This window comes from Terrapene carolina, unplaced genomic scaffold (assembly GCF_002925995.2).
Source record: "Terrapene carolina triunguis isolate 2854851 unplaced genomic scaffold, T_m_triunguis-2.0 Scaffold236, whole genome shotgun sequence".
NCBI classification, from domain to species: domain Eukaryota; kingdom Metazoa; phylum Chordata; order Testudines; family Emydidae; genus Terrapene; species Terrapene triunguis.
In genome coordinates this window covers 9,408,695-9,418,990 of record NW_020664587.1, presented here as the reverse complement: position 1 = coordinate 9,418,990, position 10,296 = coordinate 9,408,695, and the positions used below count along the sequence as shown (strand labels likewise).

At 51.1% G+C, this 10,296-nt stretch overlaps 1 protein-coding gene across 1 annotated transcript in view; it reads left to right on the top strand.

Annotated features, from left to right (window-relative positions):
* The first annotated feature begins 210 nt into the window (after window positions 1-210).
* The window catches only part of LIN28A (lin-28 homolog A), a 32,878-nt gene continuing 22,792 nt past the window's right edge, over window positions 211-10,296 (top strand). The window contains exons 1-2 of the mRNA XM_024203373.1: window positions 211-241; window positions 1,200-1,384. Coding sequence (XP_024059141.1) covers window positions 211-241; window positions 1,200-1,384 — 216 coding nt within the window. The remainder of the gene's footprint in view (window positions 242-1,199; window positions 1,385-10,296) is intronic.

The following is a 10,296-nucleotide window of genomic DNA, read 5'->3' as shown; positions in this document are numbered from 1 at the left end:
TCTCTTAGAATTTGGGATCCTTTGAAAGCCCTGGGGCCCTCCCACCTCTATTGTTGGAGTGAAGATGTAGCAAACCTTTCTCTTCCCCCCTCCTCTCGGGTTTGAATCTTTTTTTGGGGGCTGGGCTGCGGTGACACCCTCCAGGCTGGCTGCAGCGAGGAGTGGAGGGGATTCCGTCCACAGCTCAGGATTTTGCCAAGGGGGTGCAGGATGGGTTCTGTTTCCAACCAGCAGTTTGCAGGTTCGGTGCTGCTTTATTCCAGACGGGGTTGATTTGGAGAGGGGTGGAATTCACAGCTCCCCGAAATGATCGGTGGTGTTTTGTTTGTTTCAGCTTTGTGGAAAGACTCTACCCTTGGGTGCATTAGATTTAGCAACTCACTAAACAAATGGTTGGCTCTCCCCCCGCTTTTTTTTCGGCGGGAGGGGGGCGTATTAAATGAAATCAGTTCGTTGCTGCAACATGTGCTTTCCTCTGGGGTGAGAGTTGGGAAGTTGTGGGCATTTTTTTTTTTTGATTTTGTGAAGACTGGGCCAATCTAGCAGCTGGGAATGGGGGGCGGGAGTGGCGAGAGTGGCTTTTAAAATGTGCAATCAGCTGAATTCGAGAGGCAAAAAACTTTTCGGGGGGATTTCTCTTTGATTTCGCACCATGTTGGGGAGGAGGGGAACGGGAATGTGGGGGTTCGGGTCCCTCTGTCTCTTGGATCTAATCGAGGTTAATTGCAACTGGCTTCGATCCGCATAACAAAATAATCCTTCTTGAGATGGGAGATTGATTCCCCCAGGCCCTCTTCGCCATCAGACGTGGGTGACCCGTACTTCATGTCGGGGTGGGGGGGAGGGTCGGTGTTTTATTTACTCCCTACTGCGGTGCATTTGCTTTAGATTTGGGGCGAGAGAGGCTCCCCCGCCCCCCCAAAGGAGCAAAGGCTCTGGAGGTTTCTCTGAGGCTAGAGTGGAGCTGCCTGGCTTGGTGCGCGCAGCTGGGTTGGAGGCAGCCAGAGAGATTCCTAGGGAATCGGGGGTCTCAGTAGTGGGGGGTCTCTCCGGGGGGGGAGGGCAGGGGCTGCAGAGGGAAGCTCGATCATGCTCCCATGGGCGCCCCGGATGCTGGTCCCCAACTCCGCGCTATGGCGAAGGCGGCTCTCCTGGTTCCTTCTCCCCTAGCTCAGTGGGTCTGGCTTGTATGTTTCCAGGTGGCTGTGCGAAGACGGGCGAGGAGCCCGCGGGAGACTCCCCGAAGCCAGACGAGGAACCCCAGCCCCTCCACGGCTCCGGGATCTGCAAATGGTTCAACGTCAGGATGGGCTTCGGTTTCCTCTCCATGACCAGCAAGGAGGGCATGGCCCTGGACTCCCCCGTGGATGTCTTTGTGCACCAGGTAAGACTGGGGGGGAGGGGGTTCCTCCGAGGCCAGCGTGGGTCCAGGGGCTTTTCAGCCTCCTCCGCCGGTCCCTAGGCAGGGCGGTGGGGCTGGGCTGGGCGGTTTAAGGCCTAGGACGCTGGGGCTGGGGTGCAGGAGGCGCTAGCAGAGATTTCAGCCCAGGCAGAGCCCTGTGGGGCGGCAGGGGGCATTCCCGCCCCCCGTGCCTGGGAGGGGGGAAATGCAGCGGTCGAGGAGGTGCGTTTGGACACGGGGGAGCCCCCTGCATTGGGCTCCTGCTTTGTGAAACCTCGTGAGGAGGGGGTAGCTCCAGCCTGTTTCTGAACGGCCCCCCCCCATCTCAGGACAGCTTCATCAGCCCCACGAGTGGGGGGCGGGGAAGGGGATCCCCATGCCACGCTGGGCCTGCAGGGCTTGCGGCCTTTCCCTGGGAGCTTTGGGATTAGCGCTGGTTCCTTGTGATTGTTTTCGCCTCCTCTCTCCCTTCCCACTTCCTCAGCCCCGTGGGGACCGGGGGACTGGTTAGCCAGGGCGAGGTTCCCCTCCGGAGTACCTCCAGGGAGCCAGCCCCCCTGCAGCGTGGCATGGGGATACCGGCTTGATCCCATTTTCTGTCCACAATGGCTGGTGTGGGAGCCCATAAAGCTGGGCAGGGAGCTGCTATAGGCGGGAGAGGCTAGGGGTGGGAGATGGATGGATGAATGGAGAGGAGTTTGTAGGCAGGCACCCTCCTGCTTAAAGTGGGGTGAAAAGTGCTACCCTCCGGGTACTGGCAGTAGAAATAATGTCCCGGGGCCTGCATGGATTGTGGGAGGGGGAGCGGATGGAGGAAGAAGTGTGCTGAGCGGGGAGGCAATAGAGTGTATTAGAATAGCCTTCCCACCCCATTCCCCATGTGAAAATGATTTAATCTCACACACACTCCGTGCTACAGGGCACAGTGTTAAAGCACTTAGTGCCCTGACCCTGGTATGATTAGGTCCCATCCAGGAGAGAACCACGTTTTTAGAAACCCCTGGTTCAACCCAGCCCCCGTGCTGTGGCTGTGAACAATGGGTGATGCCCATTGACTGTGTCCACACTGAAGTTACAAATAATCCACCTTTTGACCCCTCTGGTGTAACACAGCTGTGTCCTTAATGTGCTGTAAAATGGGTTTGGAGACAAAAATCGAAGCCTGTCAGAGACCCGTTCTGACGCTGGCACTACCTAGGCTGAGGCAGTTTCTTTGCATGAGGTGATGGGTTCTCGTTTCTCTGTGGTCTAAAGAGGCAGAAAAAACTAACAACCCCCACCCCCCAAAAAGTCCTCAGCCATGCTACAGAGGGAATGGGGTGAAAACAGTTTTTGTAGTGCAGGCCGGGTCTCGGTTTGCATCTGCATATGACGGGCTTATGAAACCTGCTATCTGGGTGAATGCCAACCTAGGGAAATCCTCGGGAGCATCTTCTGGGGAACCAGCTTTTAAAATATCCCTGTCTGACGGGGAGGGACTCTGCTAGCCTCAACCATAGGCGCTGCCGCACCCCCTGGCTTGAAGTGGTTTCCATGATATACAGGGTTTCCAGTTTGGTTTAATGGCTCTCAGCACCCCCCACTGTACAAATTATTCCAGCCCCCTGGCCTGCAACCATTTCTGAGCCTTGGTGCAGCTAGCCCTGATTCAGGGAAGCACTTTAAAGCATGTGCTTAAATCCCATTGAAGCCAATGAGACTCAAGTGCTTTGCTGAGTCTGGGCCTCACACCGCAGCATAGGTGGTCTCTGGGAACACCCTGAGGCCTGGTTCTGCTTTTCTTAAGGTGCATCTACACTGCAAGTGAAGGTGTGATTGTTACATGGGTAGGCAGGCGCACCCCCGCTAGCTTTAATCTAGCGATCATGGGTAACAGTAGTAGTATAGACAATGCACCTGGGCTAACAACCAGGGTACATACCCAGGGTCCTCAATCAGTTTATACTCTGGATGCTAGCCTGTGCCATCATGTCTACACTGCAATTGTTACCCATGCCAGCTAGATTAAAGCTAGCGCAGGGACGACTATCCATGCTGCAATCCACCTTCACTTGAAGTGTAGACGGATCCTTAGAGATGTTGACTGTCTGCGTGATCTCTGTTCTGGTTCTGTATCTTTCAAAGGCCTTAGCTACCCTGGGATTCAGGCTGACACAGGTTAAACACCGTCTGCCCAGCCAGTATGGACATAATATAGCTGGTTAATAGTAGGGCTGAAGGGTAATTGAACATGGATTGTTTTTTGTTGTTGTAAACAACGTTTGCTATTTATTCCTAGATAGCACTAAAGAAACTTATGCTTGATTGCTTCATTCAAAAGTTGGTGTGGTGCCTGTAGTGTAATATCCTGCAATGGAGTTGATCATTTAATGTACATTGAACGATCATGTGAAAACCACTGAAAGAGCGGGACTTAGAAATGGACATATTGGTGGCTCCTGAATAGAGTGACCAGACAGCAAATGTGAAAAATCGGGACAGGGGATGGGGGGTAATAGGAGCCTATATAAGAAAAAGACCCCAAAATCGGGACTGTCCCTATAAAATCGGGACATCTGGTCACCCTACTCTTGAATGTCATGAGACCCCTTCCAGGGGTAGGCTGAGTGCCATTGTTTAAAGAGTTCAGAACAGAGCTTTCCCAGAGTTAGTTCAGGGTGTTTCAGATACAGGGTTTTGGTTATAACCTATCCCTGCTGTTGAGGAAGTTGTGTGTTGGAACCACAAGATTGAACGGAGGTGGGGTCTGGATTCTCTTTCACCTTCTGCTCCAGGAGAGAGTGGCTCCTGTGGTCACGGCTGATGGAATGATATGGCAAATCCCAAAGTGAATGAACATGGAAAACTGAATTCTCTTAGCCTGGGAGAATGCAGTCAGGGATGTGGCATGGTGTAGAACAGAAAGGAAACTGCTTTTGCTCTGATTACACAGCCCTTTAGATGCATAATAAACATTTGCTTGAGTTTGGAGGAGATGGATTCAGATTGGCGGGGAAAACCCAGTTCCCGGGACTGGTCACTAGATCCAGCAAGACAGTGCCAAGTTCTCTGTTAGAAGAAGCGACTGGATCTTTTGTGTGTGAGAGAGAGAGAGATTCATCGTGACCCCTGGCTAATGGAGTCTGGGTAGGAATGTTCTATTCTCCCCAGCATTTATTGCCCCCAGACAGTCTAGTTTCTGATTGCAGTCACTAACATTCCTGCACAAAAAAGAATTAGCCAGGGTGGGTCTGCCTGTTGTATCTCTCACAACCCACTGTCTAGGAAAAGGCCACAAATTTCCTTAAATCACCTAGGATGGGGTCTGGGGAGCCCTTAATCTGAGCAGGGCCGGCTCCAGGGTTTTTGCCGCCCCAAGTGGCGGGGAAAAAAAAAGAAAAAAGCCGCGATCGGCGGCACTTCAGCGGCAGTTCCACCACACTGCTTCATTCTTCGGCGGCAATTCGGCAGCAGGTCCTTCCCTCTGAGAGGGACTGAGGTACCCGCCGCCGAAGAGCCAGGCGTGCCGCCCCTTTCCGTTGGCTGCCCCAGGCACATGCTTGCTGCGCTAGTGCCTGGAGCCGACCCTGAATCTGAGCCAGTGGTTCTCAACCTATTTAGCACCGTGGGCCCTCTCTTTGTTATGCAGGCCACATCCACGCAATATATATACTACCTGTATGGCCCTGAGGATGTCACATAGGCCGCAGCTGTGTGCTGATCGGGCCGTGGGTTGAGAACCTCTGATCTGAGCAGTTCCTGTGACGTTCGCAGACTTAGGCTATGTCTACACTACCATTTATGTCAGTGTAACTTATGTCACTCAGGGGTATGAATAAGCCACTCCCCCCTGAGCGACATAAGTTACATCAACCTAAGTGCTGGTGTGGACAGCGCTAGGTCGGCGGGAGAGCTTCTGGCGCTGACTAGCTACTGCCTCTGATGGAGGTGGATTCATTAAGGTGAGGAGAGAGCTCTCTTCTATATCGGAGAGCTTACAGTGGTGCAGCGGCAAGTTCTCTAATGTAGCCATAAACTTAGAAGGAGTTGGTGGAGAGCTGGTATGTTCAAGAAACTGATGTAAGTGACTGAGTGGATTATTTCGGGGGGGGGTGGAAGGGAGAAATGGGGTCAAAGGTAACTTTGATGCCCAAATGGCTACTCCTCAGCTCCTGTGCTTCCTGCTTTAATTGTGTGTTAGCATTAAAGGGAACAAGACACTTCTAGGTTAGCCTTTGAGGTGAAGGAGTTGTGCCTGTGGGGCAACTAGATGGCTTCCGCCTGATGAAGGTCTATAGAGCCGTTCATCTCAAGGTCACTGGTTCAAATCCAGCCCCAGGTTGGTAGCAATTGAAGGTCATTGCTAGCCGGTGGCTGCTTGGCCTGTGTGAATTTAATCTGGATCTTGGTCCAGTTGTCTGGCTTCCCCCAAAACACCACCAGGATGGCACAAATTGGGACCCTTTGTTGGCAGCCCCAGCAGAGAAGCCAAGGGCTGCATGGAGAATGAACGTCTCCTCTCATTCCCAGGAGTCCTCCCTTGGGGCAAGGTTGAGGCACATTTCAGAAGCATAAAGGAAACTCCTCCTTCCACTGTGTATGCTGTGCCAGTAATAGAAGACGTTGGGGCTGTTAACCCAGCACCTTTCTTGAGCACTACACAGCTGTGTATTTCGAGACCTTCACTCCAAGGAATGGTGTGGGAGTCAAGTCAGTGATGGGCCATAATCCAAAGTATCCAGAGGAGACTAGACAAATGGATAAATCCAAGGAATGAGGTGTCTGGGGAGGTGTTGAGAATAGGGGTGGTATCAATCTGCCATGGGGTACCTGCACAATGCCCTAAAAACCAGCTTAACCGGCTGCAGTGTCCTTGATAACCCACTCCTTCCCCTCTTCATTTACATATGTGAATGATGACCCACAGGAAGTAACTGTGGGAGAAAGAAGGGAATTGGCCTCTTTAGATCTATTAAATCACTTTATTACAGGAACCAGGTTTGAATGGCCCTTCCCGGCAGGGGGTGAGTCTCCCTCTCTCTCTCCCCCTTTATCTGATCACAAAGAGATTAAAATCTCTGCAGGACAGGAGACTAACAGGGCTCCTCCAGGGCTGCCTTGTGAGCTTAAAATGAGGCATTCAGGTTAAATCTCCGAGCCTTCCCCAGGCGCTGGAGATGGATTCATTTGGGGGCCTCTGAGGAGGCAGGGGGAAGAAGCAGATAGGAGCAGAGTTGGTCTTCAACCAGGATGCCAAGAACTGAAATGCTGGGTCCATTCCTCCGCTGGTGCAAATCAGCAGACTCCATTGAAGACAACGGAGCTGCACTGATTTACACCCGCTGATGAGAGAGCTGCTCATGGGGACCCCGACCAGCTGTAGAGTCTCAACAGCTGGTTTTAGTTCGTGAGTTTTATTTTGAAAGGCGACTAGGGTGGTGCATCCCCAGCGGTGGCTAGCACTCCCCCCAGAAGCCGTGGGTTGGGTCCATCTGGCAAGACAATTCAAGCCCAGAAGAGAAAGGAACCCATGAAATACCCTCCTGGGGCAAAGAATAAAACACAAACACATGGCACTTGAAGTGGGTGTACGCCCAGGGTAGTCCCCGCTAGCCCCCAAGGCAGCAAGAGTTACCAGCAGAAGGGGAATTGAAACACATTAAAGGCAAATGCTCTAATTGGTACCATGGTTCGCAGCCTCAGCTGAGAGGCCGAGGACTGAATGGGCCATGGAGACTGAACTCCTTTCCCAAGTCACAAAATAGTCCTCCTAGCACAGGACTGAGGCACATTGGCAGGGCGCTGGGGGGGCTGGCACTGCTGCCCTTCTTGTGGGGGGGGCTAAAGATTTCTGTCTCCAGGCTGTCAGTGTGGCACCCTAGCTACAATAGGGAACCGGGAGTCCCGAGCTCCTCTCCTGCCTTTGTCTCTGACTGGCTCGGTGAGCTCGGGCCAGTCATTTCCCTCCTCTGTGCCTCAGTTTCTCCATCTGTAAAAACAGAGAACTGTTCTCTTGCAGGATTTTATATCCCATCTGTTGCCAGGGTGTCTGACTGTCTGCCTGCCTCTTAGGATGCGGTGAGGCTTAATATTTGGGAAGAGCTTTGAGAGCCTCCGATAAAACTAGTGAAAGTAAGCTCGGTGTACTATAAAAACAAACCCACTCGAGTCTGAAAACAGAAAGCTGTTTAAAAAACGGGCTCAGAGAAAAGCCTGAGGAATGTCTGGAAGCCCCGAATTAAATTCCCAAAAGGAGAGAACAGAAAGGGAATAGTTAACTCTGGGGGGAAAAAATTAAACTAACCCGAATGATTAACGTTTTGTGCGTCCCTTAAAACAGCCGCATTAGGAAAATCGTCCTGGTCCCTAACCTCCCCATCTCAGAGTCGTGTTTCCCAAGGAAATCACAAGGATTAATAATCCCCTGGTATTTTATGTACCTTAGTGTTACTGATCTGATACCGGGGGGCCCCTATTAGCCAGAGATTCGCGACTCTGCAGCTCTCTGGGGACCCTCAGCTTCCCAGCACACAGTGTGACTGGTAATGTGGTTTGAAGTGCCGCATGTTGTACTCCGTATAAAGCAATTCCCACCTCCCCTGATCTCGAGGTTCCATGTAGAGGCTGAACTTTAATTTAAAAGCTCAAATGTGAGTGTGTAGGGTGGTGGATCCCATGGAGAATTAATCCGGAGCCTCTTCGGGTTGCTGATTTCTAGGCTGATGTGGCTTTCTAAGGCTCAGCCTTGGATGGGAGCAGGATCATGTCCTGAAAAATCAATAGCGAAACTCAGACTGATTTATTTAATGCTGGTATTACAGTAGAGTGCAGAGGCCCAGCCAGGATCCTGGGCCCGTTGTACTGGGCACCGTATACACATGAAGATGTGGTCCCCACCCAAAGAACTTACTATGGGAACCAGTTCAGGCCCTTAAACACAGGGCCTATTGTTATCAGTGCTGGATTTATCGCAGCTTTGTGCCAATGATGTTCTTCCACTTCTGGGGAAAATAGTCCCTCCCCTGAATACTGCTGTTGTGGGAAGAGTGGAAAATACATGCATTGGATTAGCAGCGTTACTGTGGAAAAATGAAAGCCCGTTGGTCAAGGTTACACGAGTGTTGAGAAGCTACAATGAAGTGGAAGAACCTCTCAGCATGTTTATCAAAGGGGAATGCTAAGGCGTATCCAGAGAAACTCAAGTGATAAGAATTTAAATAGACTTTGGTTCTTGCTATCTAATAAGGATAGCACTTAGGCTGTTTATTTATTTTTAAACCTCCAGAGAACTTGTGATACTGTATCATGCGGGCATCTGAATCCCATTCCTATGGTTCCAGGAATGGCAGTTTTTCCCTGCAGTTCAGATCATGGGTTAGACAGGCACGTCCTTTGGAAAGGAGGCAGTGTTGTCTAATAATTAGAGCAATGGGGAACTGCGAGTCGTGACTCCTGGGTTCCATTTTTCATTCTGCCAATTTCTCGCTCTCTGAGAGCATTGAGGATCTGTGTAAGATGTGCCACAGGAGGGCAAAGTATTTATTAATTGAAAAAGAACTGTATGGTATGGTAGCATCTGGAGACCCTTGCTGATCCTGGGGTCCATTTGTGCGAGGCACTGTACAGACACGTAGAAAGAGACACTCCCTGCCCCAGAGAGCTTGCAGTCTATACAGACAAGACAGATAAATGGCGGGAGAAAGGTAGCTCTGTTATCCCCATTTTACAGATGGGGGAATTGAGGCTCAGCAAGATTGACCGCGATCACAGGGGAAGTCCATGACAGGAGACCAAGGCTGAGCTGTCAGCTCAGAGTTCCAGCCCAGCGCCTTTACCACAAGACCAACACAGGAGCAGTTTACGCTATTCAGACTGAACAAATAGATCTGCCTTCTTTTTTGGTCTTTGTTCTAAATTACAGCTGGTGTTACTTGTGGACAGTTGTAGTGCTATAGACACCGGCAGGGTCTAACGTCAGGGTTTTGATGAAAACGTTGCACAAGAGGAGCTCCTCGGTGCTAGCAATGGGAGCACTGGTGTAGACCAGCTGCTGTGTCTTGTACAATCATGTCATCTACTCTTACTCTGTTAGTCTATAAGGTGCCACAGGACTCTTTGTCACTTTTTACAGATCCAGACTAACACGGCTACCCCTCTGATACTCTTACTCCATGCGTTCCTAGACAGCACAGTGATACAAATGTCTGAGTCCTGTCTGCTCTAGCACTTCCACCATTGGTACCCCCAGTGGAAGTGCAACAGACCTGATAACCCTTGGTGTAGATGGGTGGATCTGTAGCAGGAAAACTGAGGCCTGTAGTGGTCCACTAATAGCACTTGTAGTGTAGACAGGGTTCAGGTGTCTTTACCATGGTATTGCCCATTCTTGCTCTGAATCGGACAGAAGCGCGCCGCTCTATTACGCTTTGATTGGAGCATCGTTTCCTGACCCAGTTGTGGAATATGCTGTCCCAGCCATTCTCACAATCACATCTGTGTTAGAACCTGCTGCCTCCAGTCATGGCAGGCGCAAGTTGCTCCTGTTGTAATGTGCACGGTCCCTTACCCAGTATGCAGATATTCTTCACTGCTGGCTTGGAAAACCTCCATTCTTTCTAGCAAGCCACCAGGTTGGTCCAATAGTAAAACCAGTCCCAGAGCAGGAACCGCCTAGCACATTGGGGCCCTGATCTGGGGGGCCCTACATTTCACATAAAGCCCAGCCTGCAGCTACTCTGTGCTTAACTTTCCATGAGTCTGAAGCCAGTGACCATGCAAGCTCTTACACACCTGAGTAACTTTACTTCAGTGAGTAGTCCTATTAGCCTTGTAATTCCCAATAGATACAGCTCTGCTAGTGGAAGCTGTAGTGTAGGTGAGGCTCAGATCTTTTGTATTACAATAGCGCCTAAAAG